Source organism: Cryptomeria japonica, chromosome 10 (genome assembly GCF_030272615.1).
Source record: "Cryptomeria japonica chromosome 10, Sugi_1.0, whole genome shotgun sequence".
Lineage (NCBI taxonomy): Eukaryota > Viridiplantae > Streptophyta > Pinopsida > Cupressales > Cupressaceae > Cryptomeria > Cryptomeria japonica.
Window position 1 is genome coordinate 344,904,958 of NC_081414.1, and position 26,757 is coordinate 344,931,714.

The 26,757-nt window shown below is 41.7% G+C and overlaps 1 protein-coding gene across 2 annotated transcripts in view; it reads left to right on the plus strand.

Moving 5' to 3' along the window:
• The window catches only part of LOC131040107 (probable galacturonosyltransferase 10), a 117,998-nt gene extending 92,742 nt beyond the window's left edge, over positions 1-25,256 (plus strand). For both annotated transcript variants that reach the window (XM_057972966.1, XM_057972965.2), the window contains 2 exons: positions 105-382; positions 24,733-25,256. In XM_057972966.1, the coding sequence (XP_057828949.1) occupies positions 105-382; positions 24,733-24,991 (537 nt within the window). In that variant the 3' untranslated portion in view covers positions 24,992-25,256. The remainder of the gene's footprint in view (positions 1-104; positions 383-24,732) is intronic.
• The last annotated feature ends 1,501 nt before the right edge of the window (positions 25,257-26,757 follow it).

The window sequence follows — 26,757 nt, forward strand, 5'->3', positions numbered from 1 at the left end:
CCTTTTTTGTTATCTTCAACATTCTTGGATATCTTTTTCACTGTAGATGTTGTGCTTCAGTCCACATTTATTGCCTGAAACAACATTTTTAATATTTGCTTCAGGATAAAGTTGAGAACCTTTTTCAAGTTGATCTCCAAAGCTTTGCTCTTGCTGCTGTTGAAGATTGTTCCCAAAATTTTGGTTCCTATAGAAATTTTGAGGTCATAAATGCAATTCAAAGATCTGGTGCAAGGCCTTGGGTGGCCCAAGTGCCATATGAGAAGAACACATGTATTCTTGATCTTAGTGTGCTATTAGTTGATGCTGGTAACCTAGCAAAAGAAAACATTACAGAGACAATGAAATGGTGGAGGAAAGTGCTTCCTGCTGAAGGTGAAAGGTAATATCTTGTTTTCTTTTTGGGAGCTTTATAAATATAATTTGCTCTCTACACTTTTCCTCTTCATATATTTCTTCTTGTTGATGTTTGCAATTTTCAGCTTCTCTTCTTTATATTAGGTTCTTTTTTCTGTATATTCTGGTCTATACATTTAATGCAAGTCATCTTAATGTTGTATGCATAGAAGTCACAATATGTTGAAGTATTTACACAATTCACATTCAAGCCAATCACCTGGATCTTCCCAACTTGACCTCAATAACTATAAGTGAAGTTATTTAAAGATCTTAATCTTCTAATGCAATCAATTTGGAGTTGAGTGATTTTGGGTGGCTGAAGATACATATGGCGTCTATGCTGTGCAATGTATAAACTGGGGTTTTTTGCATGGCGATGCCTCATCTCAACTTCTGGACCACAGTCAGACAGATACTTCATTTTTTGTACGCAGTATATCATGTTAGTCAAAATGAATATTTATGAATAGTGCACTTAAACTTGTAATAAATTCCTTTTGTCAAAATGAATATTATGAAATAGTGCACTTAAAATTGTAATAAATCTCTTTTGTTATCCTAAATAAGATAATCTTTTATAAATCAAATCCTATCTGTGCGTGCAACCCTATTCAAAAAGCTGACAAGCTTTGGGCGGCTACTATTAGCAATACCCCAATAATAAGTGCAATCTGATTATTGTGAACACTCCAAATGCTTAAAATGAGTTCAATTCATGGTGGTTGCACACACTTTATCATACCATAGAAATTTCTATGTTCTAAATGTCTATCCCCTTTAATCATAATTATGAAGCACAAGCCAAGACAACGATACACCTCATTGCAATAGCTACACAATGATACACATCAGATCACAAGAAAAAAAATGCACATTTAAAGTTAGAAACACTATAGGCATAACAATGTCTCATGTTGAGTCAGTAACATATCATTATTCTAGCAAATTTTATACTCCAGTGATTAACATGCTAATATAAAAGTATTGGGCCCTTTATGAACAATCTAATCTTCCAAGGTTTTTGTTGTGCGTTGCACACGCTCCCTGTCGCCGACAGGGTCCCCCCTCCTATTTTTGAGCCTTTCGTCTTTGCCCTGTTGAGTTTCGCACGGAGTGTCTCGTGTCCTTTCGAGCGAGTCCGTGACTGGTCCGTAAAGTGATGGTATCGAAGAAAAGAGCCGATGAATCCACCCGGCTAGTCTAGCCCTCGGGAACGAATGCCAAGAGGTTTGTTCGAAATTTTGAAAATCGCCTTGGATAGGCATAAGGTGATGGAAATTGGCAAAGCCCGCCAAGCAAGAGCAGTGTGTCTAAAGGTCGCACGAGGACCAAAGTCGTCGTTTTTTCGCACAAAGAGCTATGAAGTAGATTGCATAAGGTTTGTCTCCGCGATGTTTGTGGGATTTGAGTAAAGGATGATTTTCGCCTACTGATGAAGAAGCAAATTCCCTGACCAAAGTGCCGAGGTTGCGAAACTTGCCCAAATGCCTTGGAGTTCCGAAGCCTTCGAAATCCAAATTTGTAGAATCTGGCGAAAACTAGTCTGGAGTTTGAAATTTTGCTAAAGTTCCCAAAATTGTCTTATGGGCCAAATTTCGGACCTAGAGGCCAAAGGTTAAAATTTCACAAGGTTGAGAATTTGCTAAAATCGCCCAGGGGGCCGAATTTCGGACCCTGGGGCGAAAATTTCAAAATTCAAAGTTTTCTACTTGGTCCGAAAATGCTTTTTAAATATTGCAAAAGATGGGTTTAGGTCCGAAAATCACTTAACATGTCCATTTTTGGACCCTGGGGCGAAATGTGAAAAATGTTAAAAGTTGCAAAGAGACCCTCCAGATCCGAAATTCACTTTAGACCTCCAAATTCGGACCCTAGCTCCGAAATTTCAAAATATGACAAATTTGCCAAAAACGCGTTTAGCTTTGAAAATACTCCCAACTTGCCAAAAAACGCTCGAAAACTCCGAAATCACTTTAGTCTCCATTTTCGGACCTTGGGGCGAAAACTCGAAAACGTGAAATCTTGCAAAAAGTGGGTCAAGGTTCGAAAATCACTGAACACGCCCATTTTTGGACCCTGGTGCGAAAATTAGAGAATTTGAGAAAGGCGAAATCTTGCAAAGAGACCCTCAAGGTCCAAAAGTCGCTTTAGACCTCCAAATTCGGACCCTAGCTCTGAAATTTCAAAATATATCAAATTTGCAAAAGATGTTATGAGGTCCGAAGTTTTTTTTAAAAACTTGCAAAGAGTGGCGTAAGGTCCGAAATTGGTGCAAATTTGTAAAGGCGCGTTTAGGTCCAAAGTTTTTGCGAATGGCATTTAGGTCCGAAAACCTTTTCTAACTCACAAAAAACCCCAAAATCTCTGAAATTCGCCAAAAGGTTAAAAATCTCCAAAATCACAAAAGGCGATGAATGCTCCGAAGTTTGCATAGAAGGCGTCCAGGTCCAGCTTCGAAGTCCTTGCAAAATCTCCGAAATTCACCATAGACGCGAAAATCGCGAAGGATGCCATGGCTCCAATGTTTGCATAGCTCGCAAGAGGCGTCATTGGGTCCGAAGTTTGCCCTTAGGATTAAATAAAAGCAAAGTTTAAATTTCAAAGGGCCTCCATATCCCCAAGGCCGCGAGGTGGAAGATAGACGCAGAATTTACAAAACTCTCCAGAAGGTCCGAAAATGAGAAGATAAACGCCATTCAAATTTGATAAACCCCCTCCACGCTGCTACATTTCGTGTAAAGGAGACCACGTCCGATTTTGGAAGGCAAAGAAAGCTAATTTCGCGCGATTCATATTCAAGGTAAAACGATGCATTAGCTATTCCAAATCATTCAAATTCAGATTGCCAATTACCTAGGGTAAAAACCATTTAAAATGATAAATTCTCTTTCGTCCAACAACCGCGAAAAATTTAAATCAAGGAGATAACCGTTGGAATTTGAAACTTTGCAGAATCGTCCATTCGCCTTCACGCAACAACGCCGGGCAATTCTTCGCCAACCGTTTCGTTAGGTAAGTACGCTCTATCTTCCTTGATCATCTGAAATGCTTATAAATCAAATAGATGTATGTGCGAAATCTGATTAAAATGCCTAAATTTTAGAAATCTGCATCTCTTTCGCTTGTAAAATGTTGTTCAAAGCAGTCAAAATTTGGAATTCACTCTTAAGGTTTAGCCAGAAATTGCATTTTCAAACTTAGGAGAATTTTTCATGTTTTGTCTCTATTGAAAATTAATCCAAAATCCAGAAAATGTTAAGTAAATTCGCAATCAAAAATCTTCATTAATGCTGTGGTTAAAATTGATCAAGCCCTTTTTAGCTAGAAATGTCGCTCCATGTCCAATCTAAATTTTGAATTAATCCCAGCATGCTGGAATATTTTCTATCTAACCCACCTTACTTCTTTTGTATCACCTCATAATCTGTGTCCGGCTGCGCAGGATAAATGCCTAAATCGGCGGTAGAATAATAAAAAACACCCGCTGCAGCCAAGACATTGCGAGCATCCAAATTAGATATCCCCCGCAAGGTTGAAAGGATGAAGTATCAATATCAGAGGGGAGGATTGAGCGAGTCAAAAGTGCAGAGCATCTGGGACAATGTCGGTGATACCGACCTTGGCCATATTGACATTCAAGACTTCAGGGATCGGGTCTTCTCACCTAACACATATGGCAAGCCTAGACAGATGGTGGAAAGTGGCATCGCCCAAGCGACAGGATTTCCTCCAGCAATACAGAACTATGAGCTAGTGGTAGAGGCTGCCCGACATTATCAACCAAATTCCAGACTAGTGCTCCTTGAGAACATGACCATTGCCAACTTCACTCCTGAGGCCATTGGCGATGCATTTGACATTCCCTTTCCAAACAATCCCACAACCACAACTATAGATGAAGCACAAGGGGCATATGATATGAATCCGACTCGATGCAAAGCACTGATCAACGAAGAGTGGTACAAGGAGAAAAGGCCTCCAAGCGCCAGAATTGTGAAAAAGACCCCCAAAAGTGATTTTCATAATGAACATGGGGATATGGTCACATTACTCAGCCGAGTTATGGGACTCCCTAAATCCAACTACTTTGAAGAGTGGATGTTTTGTTTCACCGAGCAAGTCTTCGCGGGGAAGTCTAAATTCGACTGGGCCCAGATCATAAGCGACAACATTCACACCCAGCTGATAGAGCTTGAAACGAAGAAATACTTCACCATGACCTCTTATTTGGTCTATATGTTTGCCACGAACCAGCCGCTGCCAGGTTTGATAATGAAAGGTGAAATCGGGAATGGGCTTGATCAGGTAAAGGTCTATGATTGTTACCTGCAGCTGCATTACCAAGATATAGCTCAGAGGGAAAAGAACAGCCCGGCTTATGCAGTTGGCCAATATGAGCATGTCAATGACGCCTTCATAGTGCGCCTGGTCAGGCTAATGCAGGGAGGATTACATATAAGGCTCTCAGAGCAAGCTACTATTCTAGTACAGAGGTATGGAGCTTGGTTCATTCAGTTCCCAAGGTTCTCCTACATCCGAATAGTAGGCTTTGATGGTGCTCCTCTTCGACTTCCACAGTACCCAACTGACAAAGTAATTCTTATGGAGGTTGCAAGGCAGTCATGTCCGGCCAACATCTTACTCAGAGAAAGTAAGCAGGCTGGATTCACATTCCCCATGATCATAGGCAACCATGATGTCCACTTGAAGACCCCTACCCTAGCAAAGGAATCCCTTGCAGAGCTGGCCTCTTATGGCCTACAGGAACATTTTCCAAGAAAATACTTTGATCATGATAATTTGGCGAAGAGAGCCCATGGCAGGCAGTACAGAGCAAAGAAATCAGTTGAAGACTATTGGAAGAATTGCTCTGATGACTACGAGGTCAGGAGGCGGGAATTTTCTAGACTGAGTGTGCAGCAAATGTGACTCTTTGAATACCGTCGGGTCCCAGATCAGCTCATAGATTCAGGGAATTGCCTCCAGGTTCGAGAATTTGAAGCAGTAAGGCATCTCTTGCCAGGCGTTGATTGGTCCCAGGACCCAATCATTGATTTCGAAGCAATCATGGCAGCCCTAGCAAGGTACACAGATCAATGGTTACATCAACAGATTGAGAGGCTAATTCACGAAGAAGTCCAATTCACCTACCGCCTAATGGGTAGCCTTGTTTCTCAGTCCTCCGAAGATGGGGAAACGCCTAGTACACCCCGGGAAGAAACTGAGAAACCAGAGAAAGAAAGAAGGCTAAGGCTTTTAGAGGGACTCAGACGTCCAAAAGAACAAGAAGAGAGAAGATTCCTATAAGGAGACCAGAGGTCACGTCATCGTCAAAGGACCCCAGTTCGTTTGACGATGTAGTGGAATTAGATCATATACCTGCTCCGCCTTCTCAAAGTGACATTGATGCGTTTGGAACTGATGATCCTCCTGCGCCTGACATGCTGGAAGTTGAGCTAAGAGCCCTCGAATCGACTGAACTGGGCAACCAAATAGAGGAAAAAGAGATTCCATCCACCCAAGGGGTCAAAGTGCATGAACCCACTCAACAGATCCGCCACGTGTTGCTGCTCCACAATACAGCCAAAGATGACTCCATCGTTGACGAAGAGCAAAGGATAGATGAGACTCATGAGCTCGAAAAAATTGAAGAACAACCATCACATGAAGATGCCAGACAATTGTTCAGTGAAATAGGAGAAAATTCAGCTGCAAGCAAAGAACTTCGCACCTCTTTCACTCCTTCGGTAGCAGAGCAGCTGCGAATTTGTGGTGAGTCGGCTGAGAACGTGAAAGAACAGAATGCAGACTTAACCTTATTATCAGCCCAGACAGTGCCTTAGGAATGGTTGATTGCCAGAGCCCAGCGTAAGGTCGCCACCAAACCACCTATTGATCTAGAGGATATCTTCTCACGCATAGACCAAGCAAAAGCTAAGGGGGAGGAAAAGCCCAAGGCATATTCTACAGTGACCAAAGACGAGCAAAGGAACCGCACTCTCCACATTGCCACCCCGCCTGTAGACAAGCCAACAGATTAGATTACACTGGCAGATTATAGCATCACAATTGTCTCCTTCGGACGAGCCACTAAAGAGCAAGAAAAAGAAGAATTGAAGGATTCAGTGCAGAATATACTCAGGCAGCTTGAAGAGATAACGACTGAAAAGGACATGTATCGGGCTCGTGCTGAGCAAGCCAAGGGATACATCGATTAGCTCCTAAGGCCACTACACTACCTCCGAATCCCATATTCCCTCGACGTCATTGGCGCAAAAGACCACAACAGAATTTGAAGGAGTATGGGGCACTGCAAGGGCCGTCAGGGAATAGATACAAGACATCAAGAAAAGGGGAGAGCGAATCCGTAAGGAAGTAAAAGAAATGGCCCTCCATCGAGAGCTCACTGTAGTCAAGTTATTAGAGGTAAGGAGGGAATCCCTCCACATGCACGAAGTGGCTGCCACTACCCTTCCCCTCATGAGAGCTCTTTTGTGGACACACACGCAGATTCCTACATTGTCTGCCATCCTAGATCCTCATAGTATCAATGCTCTTAATGGTACTGGACTATCACTATGAAGAACGACACCAAAGAAATTATTGACAAAGAGAGTGATGCATGTGAAGTGATTCTGGGAAACATGCAAGAACTAGGTAAGACCATCCTCCGATCAATGGTTTCGGGATGGATAAACGACTTGTCCGATAATTTAATCCAGCCGAACTGGGAAGAAAGATTGGGAATGGATAGGATTACCTATTCCGCTAAGGCCTTGAGTTTTGCTGGTCAGTTCCATTCAGACATATTATGCTTTGAGCGTAATCGCTCCAGCTGGAAGGACGGTTTAAAGCACGTGGACCAGTATCTCGAAGGCATGGAATACAAAATTCGCCATCCTCCCATGCCTCCGTTCAGTTTGCTTTTCGAGTTATGCATCAGGTTCTAGGAATACGTTCGTGAGGAACGGGCAGCAGGTTGTGATTTATGGCGAGAATATTTGCACGATGAAGATCAATTTCTAGAAAAGGAGTGTGGGACTGAAATAGAGAAAGTGATTTCTCAAAAGTGCTTTTTTCCCTCTAAATCTTAAAAGTGCACTTTTGCACCAAAAGGTGACATTTGACTTCTAGTCAACAAAATGTAAAACTTTATTGATACACCTTTTTGGATTATTTCAAATTGATTTAATTATCCCTTTTTGGGTAGTTATTGCCTATTTTGGGGTGGTTGTTGATATTTGCATCCCATTTATGGGTATGGGCAGCCATGCTTTATGGATGAATCTGGGCCACTTGTTTAGATTAAATCTAGGTCATTCATCCTTTTTGAAATCTATTTAAGGGACTAGTTTTCCCTTATTTTGTAAGAAGTTCTTGGATTGTTGCAAAAGCTCTGGCAAAATTTTACAAGAATTAATGCAAAGATTAAGATTGTTTTCAAGTTTCCTTGTGGGTGCATGGTCTCCTTCTTCACTTAATTTAGAAATCCTTCAGTTATGTTTATTTCCTTTACATAGAATTTTCAAGCAAGCATCTGATAGAATCCTTGCAGTCCACACCATTAGGGAACGGCTAATTGCCTTGTTCTCTGCATGGTTAATCTGGACCTTTCATGCTTAGTTCGGTTATCAAACACATACTATGAATGTAAAAGTTCTCATGTTGTACTTGATAACATGAAAATCTTGTTTTTCCTTTGAAGATTGCACTGGATTTATGCAAACATTGTGCTTAAGTAGTTGGTGATGTTTAATCTAGTTTCTTGGAGGTGTTTGTCTGCTTGACTGAATTTGCTATCCTAGTTAGAATTTACATTTCATCTCTCTCTCTCTCTCTCTCTCCCTATCCTTCCCTCCTTTCCCCCCTTTTTTATCTAGAAAATCTGCAGTCCCATTAAAATGGTATCAACTTAACCGAAATCATTTGATAGAAAGATTATAAAAGTTCCGGGGAACTTATCTATAAATTACCCATTCAACGTAAGTCCCCCTTGTGTTTCCAGCATAAACACATCAGACCACTGAGAGATCTCGTAGTCAAAACCTGACAGAAGAAACCTTGAGGTTATCCCCTTTGATCAAAACGTAGAAAATAGCATTAGGGATTCCCTTATTTCAAGAGAGGATAGGTTATTCTATTCTGCGTTGGCTGTATGGAGTTTGCAGCAATGCGATTTCAGACACGTCAACAAAATTGGCGCTAGAAGGAGGGCATGATGAATGTTTAAACTACTAAATCAAGATCATATCAGCCTGCATTTGTAAAGAGTAACCTTATAGTTTTTTACCCTCTTTTGCGCGCAACAGAAACGACACTAGGAGGGCAGCTCATGATGCAATATGGTATTGCTACATGAATTCCCGCTCAACCTTCCCCTTGAACAGCCTGATCAGGGATTGAACCAGTCGTATATTGCAGATCAGTTACGATCCCTTGCTTGGAAATCAGAAGCAAATCATCCTCTTTTCAGGCGAGTAAGTCGCACTATCAATCGGGAAGAAGAAAAGGGTTCGCAAATAGAGGTTGTGATCAGGGAAAATCTTGAAGGACAATGGAATGCTGCCCTTCGCAAGCAAGTTCTTAAGGAAATCCGACAGTTCTCTTTCGGGTCCGCTAATATGGTCAATAATGGGCCTACCCATTAATCCTCCTTAGCCAGAAAGAGACCCTCAACTAGTGATATAGCCAGATTTGGGTTTCAGCGACGAGCAAGAAAGCCTTATTACTGAATTATATAGCTTGGCTTGGTCAGTAAAAAGAAACTATCCAGATTGGTCCCGAATGTGCATGATCCTTGAAGAAGAACAGGATATTTCTGATCGCATCGACACACAGAATTAGAGAGATCAAGAGGAGGCTAATCTAGCTCCTGCACTGCACCAACAGGTTTGACATTGAAAACAACTCACGCTGGAACGAATTGGATCCTTCTCTCTGGAGAGATCCGAAAGAGTCCTAAGGCCGAGCCCAGAGCGGGAAAGATTTGCTGGATTTCAGTTCTACAGACGCATGAGTTATCGCCGGACTGCAGATCCCAGTGAGTCCAACTCTGCAAATCAGCAGTTTGCTGCCCCAGCAAATTCAGTTTTTACAGTTCCAACAGTTACAACTCCGGTTCCTATTTTGACTCAAGCAAATCAGCCACAGATGGTGCATAATCCACCCACTCCAAATGGTGCCACTTGGTTGGTAAACAATCCATCGCCTATCCTTTTCCCAACTTATCATGATATGCCTAAGAGCCCGGATAGGTTTTGTTCCATTTTTCATGCAAATGATCCAAATAGAACAACATAAGAACATATCAAGATATTTAAGGATGCGTTACGCAATAGACAAATTGAGTATGCAGATGTTGCATGTAGACTTTTCCCTTATTCATTGGGGGAAGACGCATTTTACTGGTTTATCCATTTGCCAGTATCCTCTATTGACTCTTGGGAGAAGCTGAAAGCAGCTTTTACGGGAAAGTATGGCGTCCCTATAACCCCGACAAAGCTATACAGGCAATTTGTAGAAGTTAAGAGACAAGGACATGAGCCTATCAGTTCCTTCAATAACAGGTTCCATAAAGCCTTTACCTGATTGCAAGATTCGTATGTGGTAAGTGACGCTTCGGCAAGGGAAATCTACTATTCAGCTCTGGACTACCTAACAGCTATGTTTGTCCGACAGTCACACCCCGCATCGACCACATTAACTGAAGCCTATGCCAAAGCTATGGAAATCAGTAAGGGACTAGGCCAAAACATCGCCGGACCATTGGTGCAATTAGGACCTCCTGCTATGCCCAATCAGGTTCAAGAAATCAGCTAAACCCCTGTTATGAATCCAATTCCAAAACTGGCACATCAGCCTCAGCAATCTACCAATCAGTTGGTACTTCATCCAAGACCACCTATATCCCAGATCCCTCCTAAACAACCTATATATCTGCAAAATACCACAGTGTCATCTAGAACCCAAGAGGAAAAGGACAAGATGCAGGAACTGACTGAACAAATGAAGAAGCTTTCCTTTGAGGTCACTTATCTACGAAATCAGAATAATCAATTGCAGAATAGTTAGAGGAATTAGCAGTATGCGAGCCAAGGTCAACACCAAGGTCAATACCAAAACCATGGATATCAAAGATCCACGAGGACATGGAACACCCGTCCCAACAACGGAGGGGTACCCACTCCACTTGATAATCCGCTAGCATCAGAAAACAGGCCAATAGATAGAGTATTTTTGGCAGAAGCAACACTTTCTAATTGGTGCAGGTTGCATAATACTAACCAGCACTTAGAGTTGCAATGCGAAGAATTTCAGGTTGCAGCCAATATATTCCAGCGGAAAGTTGAGAACACAATGCCCCAGCTAGTGCTTCCTCCCTCTGGATTTGAAATAGTGCCATCACCAATGTACGATACAACACTTGTCTTAGAGACTCACATTCCCCCATTCTTCTTCCCTAATCAGGATGAAAATGAGGTGGCCGACCCAAATCAGCCTACTGATGTGAATGCATTTCAGCAATACTAGTGCGGAAATCGGGGATATTACAACAATAATAACCAGAATAGCAATAGTGGTCTTTACACTACTTCCATGCCTCCCAAGGACATCCAAGTTCTTCCAGATCAGAATGCCAGCAACAACCCAAATTATCCTAAGGCATCACAGCAGTATGCGAGCTAAGGTCAGTCGCAAAAGACACAAGCCCCTCCGAGAATACTTACTCCATAGAATCAGCCGACTGCTGCCACAAATCAGGGCTCCAGTGATAAGCCATCCAACAATATAGAGAGTACTAAACTAGGCCAGTTGGTGGCAGATGAGTTCAAAAAGATCAAAGTCAGCTTATCCCTTGCTAAACTGATGAAAGTCTCTGAAGTTAGAGACGTGGTCTTGGGTAGCCTTAGGGAACCCTCGCCAGTTCAGTCCAAAGAAACTGATGAGAACTCCGGACAGAGAGTACTGCAAGGACAACCCCAGAAGATCAGCAATGAGGTAAGAGGACCAACAAATCCTAGGGGTGCAACAGTAAATTATGTTGCACCACCTGAGTTCTCAAATGATCAGCCTATGGAGACTGGTTTTGGAGTGCGTGCACAAAGCATAACTCAGGACATCTCAATCATGAACAATGACACCCTGCCATCAGAGCCTACTATTAGTTTGTTCACTGAAAAGCTAGAACCCCCGCCTTTCCTATTAACTCTCAGAATCTTTAGTAAAAATTTGCACAACTATTTGATAGACTCAGGAGCTTCAGCTAATGTTATGCCTCTATTGGTATGTAGTGCTCTAGGCCTAACCCCCACCAAGACTAACCGAAATGTTACTCAATTAGACAAATCTGAAGTGACGGTGGTAGGGGAGTTAAACAATATACACATGCAATTGACAACAGATCCACGTATCCAGATGTACATTGATATCCAAGTAGTGGACATCCCGGGAGCCTATGGCATGCTACTTAGTCGAGATTGGACTCGCCTTCTTTAATGGCTGGCTGCATTCTAGTTTCACTCATATGTGGCTACCATGGAGAGGGGTAGCAAACCAGATCCGGATTGAGTCCGAACCTCGGCTCAAATTGATGATTACGGAATATAATCAGACCAATGAGACCCTGTTTCTAGAGTCAGACATGGGCACATACAGGGCTGACATAAGCTCAATAAACGAAGTTTTGTTGGTACAATGCTCAAGTCCAGTCCAAAATTTGGAAGGAATTGCAGAGAGTTATGATAAAGAGATCCCGTCACCAGAAGAAAGTGAGCTATTCAGCAGCCTCAAGGAGTTTTTTTGCAAATACAAAGAGTAGGTGTCACACCTTAACCATCAAGATTCTATTAAGAATTTGCTCCTTACCGGCTGGTGCAGAGTTCACAATGCCACCCATTCAGAAATAACATGCTCATTATGCAGAACAGCATTAAATCAGGCATGGAAGAGACATTTAGAGGTGCTGCAAACCCACACCCTCAGGCCAGAAGACACCGCTTTCCCAGAGATCCCTGAAAGGAGGCCTCCTGAGCAAGAAAAGTATGAAATAATAGGCCCAACAACCGCAACGAATAAGGTTGCTAGCCCAAATCAGACTTGGAAGGTTTGATGGTTTAAAGTCCAAGCGAGGAGCTGGAGCAGGGGTAGAACTGATAAGCCCTACCGGTGAGACCTATTTGGCCTCCTACCGACTATAGTTTCACTGCACCAATAATATGGCAGAGTATGAATCTTTGATTCATGGTTTGCTGCTAGCCATCAAGAAAGGAGCTCAGATCCTGCATTGTTTCGGAGATTCTGAAGTGGTAGTCCGGCAAGTACGAAAACAATATACCTGCCATGACAAGAGACTCAGCGTCTACCGCAACCGTGTGTGGGATGTAATCAAAAGTTTTGATGCTTTCAACATCAAGACCATATTCAGATCATAGAACCAGGATGCTGATTCATTGGCACAGGCTGCAAGTACGCTTGAGCCTCTATCAATGCAAAGTTTAAAGAAATTTACAGTGGAGTTAACGTCAGTCCCATCAGTCCTGGACAATGTTACTAATTTCCAAGTGTTCGATGATGATAAGCACATCATCGACTTCATTACAAGCTCAGATGTGTTTGCAACACAGATTATTGATGAGGGAGAACCTCAAGAACCTGAGATTGACATAGGAGTCCCGAATCTCAGGACAAATACCATTCCTAGAGGTATGGTACAGTTGGAAAGGATTTTCGACTAGGACCAGCTCAAGTCTCGCAAGGAAGGTAATTCTGAAGGAGGTGCTTGCGATAAAATCAACGTCGGCACACAAGAAAATCAAAAGAACATACTGATTGGCAAGGTATGTACATCACAGGAAAGAGACGGAATCCTCAAAAACATGAGAGGATTCCCAGACATCATCGCTTGGGGGTATGAAGATCTCAAAACTTATGACACTTTAGTGATAACCCATACCATACTCCTTAAGCCAGACTCAAAACCTTTCAGACAGAGGCAGCGGCCAGTGAATGCCCTCCTCGAGCCTTTAATATATCAAGAAGTAAAGAAACTACTGGCTGCCCGCATCATCTTTCCAGTACGACATTCTACCTGGGTCGCTAACCTAGTTCCCGTAAGGAAGAAGAGCGGTGAAATCAGATTGTGCGTCGATTTCCGCAATCTAAATAGAGCATCAGAAAAAGACAATTACTCGATGCCCTCTCTCGATGAGGTCTTGCAAATGGTCAATGGATCCCAGATGATGTCTTTCTTAGATGGTTATTCCGGGTACAACCAAGTAATGGTCGACTATGAAGACCGACTCAAGACTGCATTCACCACCAAGTGGGGAATATTTGCCTATAGAAGAATGCCTTTTGGTTTGATCAACGCAGGAGCTACATTTTAGCGTGCCATGGACATCGCATTTAAAGATCTTGTAGGCCGCTACATCATTATTTATATGGACGACTTGACCGTTTTCTCCAAGCAAAGGGTGGATCATGTGAGTGATCTGCGGAAAGTTTTTCAGTGCTGTTGTCAATTCGGGATATCTCTAAACCCCAAGAAGTGTATGTTTGGCGTGACCGAAGGTAAGCTTCTCGGCCATGTTATTTCAAAAAGGGGGATATCAATCGATCCTGATAGGATCAAAGCCATACTGCAGATCAATCTTCCCGCAAGCAAAAAAGAACTTAAGTCATATTTCGGGAAGATAAATTTTGTCAGGAAGTTTATAACTGGATTTGCTGAAATAGTTCGCCCTCTCAATGATATGCTAAAGAAAGATGCCAAGAAGGCGTTCGAAGAGATCAAACAAGCTATCGTCCAGGCGCCAGTTTTGGTAAGCCTCGACTACCTAAGGCCATTTTACATATATTCCTTTGCTTCTGAACACACTTGCGCAGCAATTTTGACTCAGCAAAAGGAAGAAGAGGGAGAACACCCGATAGCATTCATGAACACTCCGCTGAAGGAGGCTGAATTAAGATACCCAAATATTGAGAAGCAAGCGTATGCGCTAGTTAAAGCCATCAGGAAATTTCGGCACTATATACTTAGGAGTAAGATATATGCCATAGTGTCGGATGTTGCAGTAAAGACATTGTTGATGCAGAATGAGCTAGGTGAGAGGAGAGGCAAATGGGTGACCATCATCCAGGAATATGACATTGAAATCCAACCCATGAAGCTAGTACAAGGTCAAGCTTTGACGCAGACCCTCGCGTTTGAATGCTCAGGAATCGTGCATCAGCAGTACCTAATTGAGCAAGTCTTGCCAGACGAGTGGTATGATGACATAACCTTCTATCTTCTTAATCAAAAATGTCCATCACGCCTTAACTTAGTACAAAAGAGGGCACTAAGAATGAAGAGCAACTGTTTCATGCTGCAAGGTGCTGTCTTGTATCGAAGGAACCATGAGGGCATCTACCTAAGATGTGTGAATAGAGATGAAGCACGCCAAATTATAGAACAGTTCCATACTAAGTTTGGAACAGGTCATGGGTCAGGCTTAGCAACAGCCCACTAGATCCTCAGGGCAGGGTATTATTGGCCTACCTTATTCCGGGACACCCATGAGCATGTGAAGATCTGCCATGTTTGCCAAGTATCCGCAACTAGGGAGTGAACCCCAGCCATGCCACTCCGACCAATCATAGAGGTAAAATCGTTTGGCCAGTGGGCGCTCGACTTCATAGGTACGATCAACCCATCCTCCTCCGCACAACACAGGTACATTCTAACCGCTTCTGATTATTGCACGAGGTGGTCTGAAGCTCAATCTTTGAAACATAGTAATGCTGATGCTGTTATTAAATTTTTAAAGAGAACATTATTACACGTTTTGGCTGTCTTCATGCTTTGGTTTGTGATAATGGTTCCGCTTTTGCATCATTAAAATTTTCAAATTGGGCCTTTGATTATGGGATTACCTTAAAATTTTCATCTAACTACTACCCCCAGGGTAACGGTTTAGCAGAATCCACTAACAAGAACCTGCTGCAAGTGATCAAAAAACTTCTGAACAAGAATCCGAAAGATTGGCATACCCAACTCCGATTTGCCCTTTGGGCAGACCGCACCAGATCAAAGGCGCCATTGGGACTTCACCCTACCATTTGGTATATGGCCTCGACCCCATCTTTCCTATACAATTAAGAATACCAACTTTGCAATTCATGAGAGAATATCTAGGAATCGACAACGCCGTAGAGGCCAGGTTGTCCCAGCTGTGGTCAATCGTTGGTTCGACAGAAGGGCGAAAGTAAAAGCCTTCCACATTTCTGATCTTGTCCTTTGTTGGGACAAAGCTCATGAACGGAAAGGAGAGCACGACAAGTTTGATAATCTGTGGCTCGGTCCTTTCCAGATTTCTGAAATTTTGGGAGAGAATGCATTCCAACTCAGGACCCTAACAGGTGAGGACGTCCCCTTGCCTGTGAATGGTCAATTCCTCAAGCTTTATTTCCAACCTTAGGTTTCTCGAAGCCTTTCTGCTGTTTGTAATAGTTTAGTTTTCCGTTTCCTGTTTTAGTTTAGTTTCCTGTTTTCTTGTTTTGTTTTGGGACCCCTGCCAATTTTGAAAGGAAGCCTATGTCGTGTACAACTTTGGTGCGATGCCAGATTTCTGTAACCTTCTACTTCTAGGATCCAAGCTCGAGGAGGACTCTTGATTGATGGAGCGCCCCATGATGAGGTCAGTTTAATCTAGATTACCTTTCTCTGCAAGATCTTGTTTTTGTCAAAACCTATCTCTGATATCGTGATTACCGCACAAACACATTTTAAAATCGCATACAATCAGTTTTTAATCAAAGGGACACTACATCGATGAAAGGTTTGAAGCTATGCTTCAGCGACCACTGTTACGCTCAATCCCGCGTAGGCTTCACTGCCTACTATGCCAAGAAAAAGAGAAATGAAAATAAAGAAAAGAATCAGGAGCAAAGCGCTTTGAAATCAATTTGATATCAAGCATAAGATTGGCAAATGGGAATGCAGGCATCTTTGCCGGTATAGAGCAAAAAGGTAAAACTTTCTTGCTAGAAACAGAGCAATCTCTGTGAGCTAACAGGCGCTAACTCCACCGGGGCTATGAACGGTCGCTGGCAGTGGGGCTCTATCCAGGTTACTTTTGAAGTATCAGCTCCCTGGACATCTTGACACAGTGAAACATTGATGCCTCAACTTTTTCTAAGCTGGAACAAACTCCACTTGCACACACTTGTTAATCCGATCTGCGTGTGATTCGATTTGACTCTTAACACTATCTTGTTTTGAAAGACTCTTCTCCTTTTTTTGTCTGAATCGTGGTGGTTAGCCAAAGATCCTGGGTTCAATTTGGACTTGCGTCCTTGAAATGACTAGGAGCATTTCTCCAGCAGAGTTGCCATTTGTTGTGCATTGCACACACTCCCTGTCGCCGACAGGGTCCCCCTTCCTGTTTTTGAGCCTTTCATCTTTGCCCTATTGAGATTCGCACGGAGTGTCTCGCGTCCTTTCGAGGGAGTCCGTGACTGGTCCGTAAAGTGATGGTATCGAAGAAAAGAACCGATGAATCCACTTGGCTAGTCTAGCCCTCGGGCACGAATGCCAAGAGGTTTGTTCGAAATTTTGAAAATCGCCTTGGATAGGCGTAAGGTGATGGAAATTGGCGAAGCCCGCCAAGCAAGAGCAGTGTGTCTAAAGGTTGCACGAGGACCAAAGTCGTCGTTTTTTCGCACAAAGAGATATGAAGTAGATTGCATAAGGTTTGTCTTCGCGATGTTTGTGGGATTTGAGTAAAGGATGATTTTCGCCTGCTGATGAAGAAGCGAATTTCCTGACCAAAGTGCCGACGTTGCGAAACTTGCCCAAATGCCTTGGAGTTCCGAAGCCTTCGAAATCCAAATTTGTAGAATCTGGCGAAAATTGGTCTAGAGTCTGAAATTTTGCTAAAGTTCCCAAAATTGTCTTATGGGCCGAATTTCGGACCCAGAGGCCAAAGGTTAAAATTTCACAAGGTTGAGAATTTGCTAAAATCGCCCAAGGGGCCGAATTTCAGACACTGGGGCAAAAATTTCAAAATTCAAAGTTTACTACTTGGTCCAAAAATGCTTTTTAAATATTGCAAAAATGGGTTTAGGTCTGAAAATCACTTAACATTTCCATTTTCGGACCCTGGGGCGAAATGTGAAAAATGTTAAAAGTTGCAAAGAGACCCTCCAGATTCGAAATTCACTTTAGACCTCCAAATTCGGACCCTAGCTCCGAAATTTCAAAATATGACAAATTTGCCAAAAACGCGTTTAGCTCCGAAAATACTCCCAGTTTGCCAAAAAACGCTTGGAAACTCCGAAATCACTTAAGTCTCCATTTTCGGACCCTGGGGCGAAAATTGGAAAATGTGAAATCTTGCAAAAAGTGGGTCAAGGTCCAAAAATCACTTTAACATGCCCATTTTCGGACCCTAGGGCGAAAATTAGAGAATTTGAAAAAGGTGAAATCTTGCAAAGAGACCCTCAAGGTCCGAAATTCGCTTTAGACCTCCAAATTCGGACCCTAGCTCTGAAATTTCAAAATATATCAAATTTGCAAAAGATGTTATGAGGTTTGAAGTTTTTTTAAAAAACTTGCAAAGAGTGGCGTAAGGTCCGAAATTGGTGCAAATTTGTAAAGCGCGTTTAGGTCCGAAGTTTTTGCGAATGGCATTTAGGTCCGAAAACCTTTTCTAACTCACAAAAAACCCCAAAATCTCCGAAATTCGCCAGAAGGTTAAAAATCTCCAAAATCGCAAAAGGCAATGAATGCTCCGAAGTTTGCATAGAAGGTGTCCAGGTCCTGCTCCGAAGTATCAGCCGAGACATCGCGAGCATCCAAATCAGATATCCCGTGCAAGGTTGAAAGGATGAAGTATCAATATCAGAGGGGAGGATTGATCGAGTCAAAAGTGCAGAGCGTCTGGGACAATGTCAGTGATACCAACCTTGGCCATATTGACATTCAAGACTTCAGGAATCGGGTCTTCTCACCTAACGCATATGGCAAGCCTACACAGATGGTGGAAAGTGGCATCGCCCAAGCGGCAGGATTTCCTCCAGCAGTACAGAATTATGAGCTAGTGGTAGGGGCTGCCCGACATTATCAGCCAAATTCCAGACTAGTGCTCCTTGAGAACATGACCATCGCCAACTTCACTCCTGAGGCCATTGGCGATGCATTTGACATTCCCTTTCCAAACAATCTGTAATATCCCTTGGCTAATCTGACCCTGTTTCGCTTATTGAACCCCAAGGAATATTGTCAAACACTTGGCATACAATGTTTGAAGCCGCTGTAGTGAATTCTTTATTTGTCTTCTTTGGGTTTGTAGGATGCAAATGAAGTTATGGAAAGCTTCTAACAATGCAAAGTTGTTATAGAAATGATATGCTAGCTGTTTTAGAGCTTACACACACATGAAATGACTGAAATTAACTAGTACAACTAGTAGACATTAAGACAAACACTTGTCATGCATCCCAAAGTACACCTATAGCCATTAGGCATTTAAGCAAACAGTTGGCATGAAAGCTAAGTGGCTGATCAATGTTGAATGTCAACTGGAATATCAATCGACCCCAATCTGTAGGTGATGAAGGCGGCTACAGGGGTTTGCAGAATGTAGAAGAAGCAGCCAAATACTCCTTATTCAATCTTCATCATAAATCTGAACAAACATCTCCAATTTGGTCTTCACAAAGACCACAAAATTGGCAAGGTATTGTAGCGTTTACTGTAGCACGACACTGTAGCAGCAAATAAACCCTTTGTATGATGTTCTCAGTTTGCCATATACATATGCCCTCATCTATGTCAAAAAATCTGAAAATAAATCTCCAATCAGCACAATGTCAACTTCTGGATGAAGCCAACCCTAGGAGCAACTTCAGATGAATATCTCACACCCTCAGATTGCTGATGCAATGAAGTCTTCACGTTCTCCAATGCCGATACTCTGGACAAGCTACAGAAACCCTAGCTTCTTCTCCAAAGCCAAGAGACAAGTCTTCTCATAAAAAATAACAATGATCAATCTCCCTCTTCTTTTCAAAAGCCTTGTATATATTTTCCATGAAGGTTCGATTTTCTCCAATAAGACATTAAATCAATTAATGATATTAAATGACATTTAATGATATAATATTTTCACTTTGTCATTTAATATTTCACCTTGGTAAAAAAAAACCACAATTAATTAATTAAATGGTCCCCTTTAATGATACTTGGACCCTTCCTTAAGTTATAATATAAAATTATATTATAACTTAATAATATAAGCTCAAAACATTAATGTTTATTTAAACTAAATAAACATTAATATCTCCATTAATATTCAACATTTTTGAACGCCGTCTGAACTGGGAGCTGACATGATGAAGCTGCATATGACCATACCCCCTTTACTAAAAATAGCAGGGGTCCATCTCTAACATCCCAAGACTTACTAAAAATAGGAAGTAGAGCAAATGATGTTTGAATGATGCCAAACGAAGACCAAACTGAAGCACTCTGAACACTGGAGATGATACCAATCCTCAAAAGACCCTCTAGCCAACACATTAGCCTACGAGGGTCAGGATAATAGGCTAATCTCACAAAATCCAAGTCTGCTAAAATGGGGACATTACACAATCACACAACCACAACTATAGATGAAGCACAAGGGGCATATGATATGAATCTGGCCCGATGCAAAGCATTGATCAACAAAGAGTGGTACAAAGAGAAAAGGCCTCCAAGCACCAGAATTCTGAAAAAGACCCCCAGAAGTGATTTTCATTATGAACATGGGGATATGGTCACATTACTCAGCCGAGTTATGGGACTCCCTAAATCCAACTACTTTGAAGAGTGGATGTTCTATTTCATAGAACAAGTCCTCGCGGGGAAGTCTAAATTCGACTGGGCCCAGATCATAAGCGACAACATTCACACCCAGCTGATAGAGCTTGAAACGAAGAAATACTTCACCATGACCTCTTATTTGGTCTATATGTTCGCCAAGAACCAGCCATTGCCAGGTTTGATAATGAAAGGTGAAATTGGGAATGGGCCTGATCAGGTAAAGGTCTATGATTGTTACCCGCAGCTGCATCACCAAGATATAGCTCAGAGGGAAAAGAGCAGCCCGGCTTATGCAGTTGGCCAATATGAGTGCGTCAATGACGCCTTCACAATGCGCCTGGTCAGGCTAATGCAGGGAGGATTACATATAAGGCTCTCAGAGCAAGCTACTATTCTAGTGCAGAGGTATGGAGCCTGGTTCATTCAGTTCTCAAGGTTCTCCTACATCTGAATAGCAGGCTTTGATGGTGCCCCTCTTCGACTTCCACGGTACCCAACCGGCAAAGTAATTCTTATGGAGGTTGCAAGGTAGTCACGTCCGGCCGACATCTTATTCAGAGAAAGTAAGCAGGCTGGATTCACATTCTCCATGATCATAGGCAACTATGATGTCCACCTGAAGACCCCTACCCTAGCAGAGGAATCCCTTGCAGAGCTGGCCTCTTATGGCCTACAGGACCATTTTCCAAGAAAATACTTCGATCATGATAATCTGGCGAAGAGAGCCCATGGCAAGCGGTATAGAGCAAAGGAATCAGTTGAAAACTATTGGAAGAATTGCTCTGATGACTACGAGGTCAGGAGGCGGGAATATTCTAGACTAAGTGTGCAGCAAATGTGACTCTTCGAATACCGTCGGGTCCCAGATCAGCTCACAAATTCAGGGAATTGCCTCCAGGTCCGAGAATTTGAAGCAATAAGGCATCTCTTGCCAGGGGTTGATTGGTCCTAGAACCCAATCACTGATTTCAAGACAGTCATGGCAGCCCCAGCAAGGTACACAGATCAATGGTTACATCAACAGATTGATAGGCTAATTCACGAAGGAGTCCAATTCACCTACCACCTAATGGGTAGCCTTGATTCTCAGTCCTCCAAAGATGGGGGAACGTCTAGTACACCCCGGGAAGAAACTGAGAAACCAGAGAAAAGAAAGAAGGCTAAGGCTTTCAGAGGGACTCGGACGTCCAAAAGAACAAGAAGGGAGAAGATTCCTATAAGGAGACCAGAGGTCACATCATCGTCAAAGGACCCCAGTTCGTCCGACGATGTAGTGGAATTAGATCATATACCTGCTCCGCCTTCTCAAAGTGACATTGATGCGTTTGGAACTGATGATCCTCCCGCGCCTGACATGCTGGAAGCTAAGCTAAGAGCCCTCGAATCGACCGAACTGGGCAACCAAATAGAGGAAAAAGAGATTCCATCCGCCCAGGTGGTCAAAGTGCATGAACCCACTCAACAGAGCCGCCATGAGTTGCTGCTCCACAATACAGCCAAAGATGACTCCACCGTCGAAGGAGAGCAAAGGATAGATGAGACTCATGAGCTCGAAAAAAGTGAAGAACAACCATCACATGAAGATGTCAGACAGTTGTTCAGTGAAATAGGAGAAAATTCAGCTGCAAGCAAAGAACTTCGCACCTCTTTCACTCCTCCGGTAGCAGAGTAGCTGGGAATCTGTGGTGAGTCGGCTGAGAACGTCAAAGAACAGAATGCAGACTTAACCTTATTATCAGCCCAAACAGTGCCTCAAGAATGGTTGATTTCCAGAGCCCAGCGTAAGGCCGCCACCAAACCACCTATTGATCTAGAGGATATCTTCTCGTGCATAGACCAAGCAAAAGCTAAGGGGAAGAAAAAGCCCAAGGCATATTCTAGAGTGACCAAAGACGAGCAAAGGAACCACACTCTCCACATTGCCACCCCACTTGGAGACAAGCCAGCAGATCAGATTACATTGGCAGGTTATTGCATCACAACTGTCCCCATCGGACGAGCCACTAAAGAGCAAGAAAAAGAGGAATTTAAGGATTCAGTGCAGAATATACTCAGGCAGCTCGAAGAGATAACAGCTGAAAAGGACATGTATCGGACTCGTGCTGAGCAAGCTGAGGGATACATCGATCAGCTCCTAAGGCCACTACACAATGCCTCTGAATCCCATATTCCTCCGACAGCATTGGCGCAAAAGACCACAACAGAATTTGAAGGAGTACGGGACACCGCAAGGGCCGTCAGGGAATGGATACAAGACATCAAGAAAAGGGGAGAGGGAATCCTTAAGGAAGTAAAAGAAATGGCCCTCCATCGAGAACTCACTCTAGTCAAGTTATTAGAGGTAAAGAGGGAATCCCTCCACATGCACGAAGTGGCTGCAACTACCCTTCCCCTCATGAGAGCTCTTTTCTGGACACGCGTAGATTCCTACATTGTTTGCCATCCTAGATCCTGATAGTATCAGTGCTCTTAAGGAATGGTACTGGACTATCACCATAAAGAACGACACCAAAGAAATTATTGATAAAGAGAGTGACGCATGTGAAGTGATTCTAGGAAACATGCAAGAACTAGGTAAGACCATCCTCCGATCAATGGTTTCGGGATGGATAAACGACTTGTCCGATAATGCAATCCAGCCGAACTTGGAAGAAAGATTGGGAACGGATAGGATTACCTATTCCGCTAAGGGCTTGAGTTTTGCTGGTCAGTTTCATTTAGACATATTATGCTTTGAGCGTAATCGCTCCAGCTGGAAGGATGGTTTAAAACACGTGGACCAGTATCTCGAAGGCATGCAATACAAAATTCGCCATCCTCCCATGCCTCCGTTCAGTCTGCTTTTCTAGTTATGCATCAAGGTCCAGGAATACGTTCGTGAAGAACGGGCAGTAGGTTATGATTTATGGCAGGAATATTTGCACGGCGAAGATCAATTTCTAGAAAAGGAGTGTGGGACTGAAATAGAGAAAGTGATTTCTTAAAAGTGTTTTTTTCCCTCTAAATCTTAAAAGTGCACTTTTGCACCAAAAGGTGACATTTGACTTCTAGTCAACAAAATGTAAACCTTTATTGATACACCTTTTTGGATTATTTCAAATTGATTTAATTATCCCTTTTTGGGTAGTTATTGCCCATTTTGGGGTGGTTGTTGATATTTGCATCCCATTTATGGGTATGGGCAGCCATGCTTTATGGATGAATCTGGGCCACTTGTTTAGATTAAATCTAGGCCATTCATCCTTTTTGAAGTCTATTTAAGGGACTGGTTTTCCCTTATTTTGTAAGAAGTTCTTGGATTGTTGCAAAAGCTCTGGCGAAATTTTACAAGAATTAATGCAAAGATTAAGACTGTTTTCAAATTTCCTTGTGAGTGCATGGTCTCCTTCTTCACTTAATTTAGAAATCTTTCAGTTATGTTTATTTCCTTTACATAGTATTTTCAAGCAAGCATCTGATAGAATCCTTGCAGTCCACACCATTAGGGAACGAGTGATTGCCTTTCTCTCTGCATGGTTAATCTGGACCTTTCATGTTTAGTTCGGTTATCAAACACATACTATGAATGTAAAAGTTCTAATGTTGTACTTGATAACATGAAAATCTTGATTTTCCTTTGAAGATTGTACTGGATTTATGCAAACATTGTGCTTAAGTAGCTGGTGATGTTTAATCTAGTTTCTTGGAGGTGTCTGTCTGCTTGACTGAATTTGCTATCTTAGTTAGAATTTACATTTCATCTCTCTCTCTCTCTCTCTCTCTCTCTCCCTATTTTCCCTCCTTTCCCCCCTTTTTTTATCCAGAAACTCTGCAGTCCCATTAAAACGGTATCAACTTAACCGAAATCCTTGATTGAAAGATTATAAAAGTTCCAGGGAACTTATCTATAAATTACCCATTCAACGTAAGTCGCCTTTGTGTTTCTAGCATAAACACATCAGACCACTGAGAGATCCCGCAGTCAAGACCTGACGAAAGAAACCTTGAGGTTATCCCCTTTGATCAAAACGTAGAAAATAGCATTAGAGATTCCCTTATTTCAAGAGAGGATAGGATACTCAACGGGTTATTCTATTTTGCGTTGGCCGCATGGAGTTTGCAGCAATTCGATTTTAGACACGTCAACAGTTTTCTTTTTGCTTATCATGTATTTTAATCTTTTTCCCTATAAAGGAATGCATGGGTGAATTATTGCTAACCCAAAACACACAAAACAAATAGCAATATCAAAATTAGTAATTACAGAACCTATTCCCCATGAAGTGTAGGAAGGTGATAAATGAAGTTGCTCTTTTTAGTAACAACTTGCATAAACCAGTTTTATGTAGTGGTTTTCTAAATAGCGGTCATCAATTGTCAACTAAGAAAAGAGATATTGGTCATGCTTATTAGTAAGCTAATCATTTTATATTCTTGTTTTGGTTATCAGATGTGATGTTTCACTGTTCACAATGGATCTTTACTAATACATTAATCCTTGAATGCAGAGGGAGTCAATCAGATCATCCAGTTCTCTTAGCGCTTTATGGAAAGTACACGAGACTTGATGGAGCTTGGAATATTAAGGGGTCTAAATTTTCTGAGACGAGCAGTGATATAAAAATTTTGCATTTTGATGGAGAGAAGCCATGGTTAAAAGAAGCAGAAGACCATGCATACACAGGTATGACTAAGATATGGTGGAGCTATATTTCTCCACTAGCAAATGAGCTATTGAGACACCCAATACATAACAATTTGGACTGACAGCTCTATTGTCGATAGTTTTCTAGAAACACTGCGTTTAACTTGTAATATTGCTGCTCCAAAGCTTCAATTCTTTCGTTTGATCAACATAGGGAGAAATTTAGAACATAGAAATTTCTATCGTTCACAAGAACTTTTACAAAATTAGAATGATTTGAGAAAGAAGAATGTGTTAAACCAAATTTTCCTCAAATGAGCAGTGAAGTTGCAGCCACATAGATAATGCCATTTAAGAAAAAAAACCAAGAGTGGTCTTTGCATGCAATATTTCTTGGACTTGCAATAGGTTTTTCTAGAGAGTACCAAAAAGGGAGAAAAACTCAGTGATATTGTCTAACTGAATGAATCGTAGGCGTGTATTAACTCTACATTGCTCATATTGTACCTCTAGAAAAAAAAGTTCTAATGGGGAGTATTGGAAATGGCAAACCACTTAGGTGAAAAGAAAGAATGAAAAAAGTTGAAACACTTAAGTTTTCACAGTTTATATGTAGTAATTTTTGTATAATTTCTGGAAGAAACTGTGTAGTTTTAAGATTTTTAACATCAACATTTTGGATCAATCATCATGATACGATAGAAACATCAAACAAAATCTATTAGAGTGTTATTGGTTTTTTAAATTTAAGAAAATAATTTATATGAATGTCTAAAAATATCCATGATGTGCCCTGGAACTTGGAAAGTGTAGTCATTCATAGAAGATAAGTAGTAGCTTATTAGTACTTGTTAGGCAAAACTATTGCAATCAGTATTGTCTAACTGGCTATTGAGAGTTGTCTTTGACAACGAATTAGGATTAAGCATAGTTACCAGGAGACCCATACCAGTATCGTCTCCGGTACTGGAAACATCTTCAGAAATTTCTTGACACATAAGGTGCTTTTGGCTGCCGTCTCCTGTCGTCTCTGAAGTCTCCCGACCAAAAATTGACGTCTCTTCCTAGAAAACTTAGGGCAAAATGCAGTAAAAAGGCCAAAAAAAAGCAAACAAATAAGATAAGCTTGTAGCAAAGCAAAGTTGTAGGGAAATGACTAATAGGGAAACTGTTTCGCACGAAGACAAAAATCCATGCAAAGTTATAGTTATTGGATTTATTGCCAGCGTAGACTTTTTGAGAGGACTGATTTCTTATCATTGTAATAGTCTAAAGAGAAATTGCCTTTACTATTTAGCCGACAATATTGAGTGTGCTCAACATCTATATTACCTTACTTTCACTAAACAATTTAGAATGGTTATGGTATCAGCAATATAGGCCATTTTAATTTCAATTTTTGTTCAATTTTAAAGTTAATGTTAAACTTTACCACTGTTTTTGTTTTCAAAGTTCTCTGTCATGATATGTTTTGGAAATTATTAAATTATATTTAAACAAAAATTGGCATCTCTAAGCAGTACCGATACTAGTCTCCAGAGTCTCCAAGTACCCCCATCTCATGGTAACCTTGGGATTAAGAATTTTTTTGTCTCGAAGAAACCATAGTGTAGTAAAAAACTTGTCTGCAAAGAGAGCCATCATTTGCTGAGCAAAGAAAGCCATCCAAATGCTATTAAAAAGATGCACGGGCTTAAGTACGAAGTAAGTGGCATTTATAAATTGTCGAGAGTAAAGTATTGTGAAAAACATGCTTGTCATTCCTCCAACAATTCTATTGACAAAGGAAACCCTACTTTTAAAAAACTTTGTCAAGCAATCGGGACAGTTACATAACTAAACACCCCAATGATGACCATCATGGTCCCCACCTTGCACAAATGTTTGA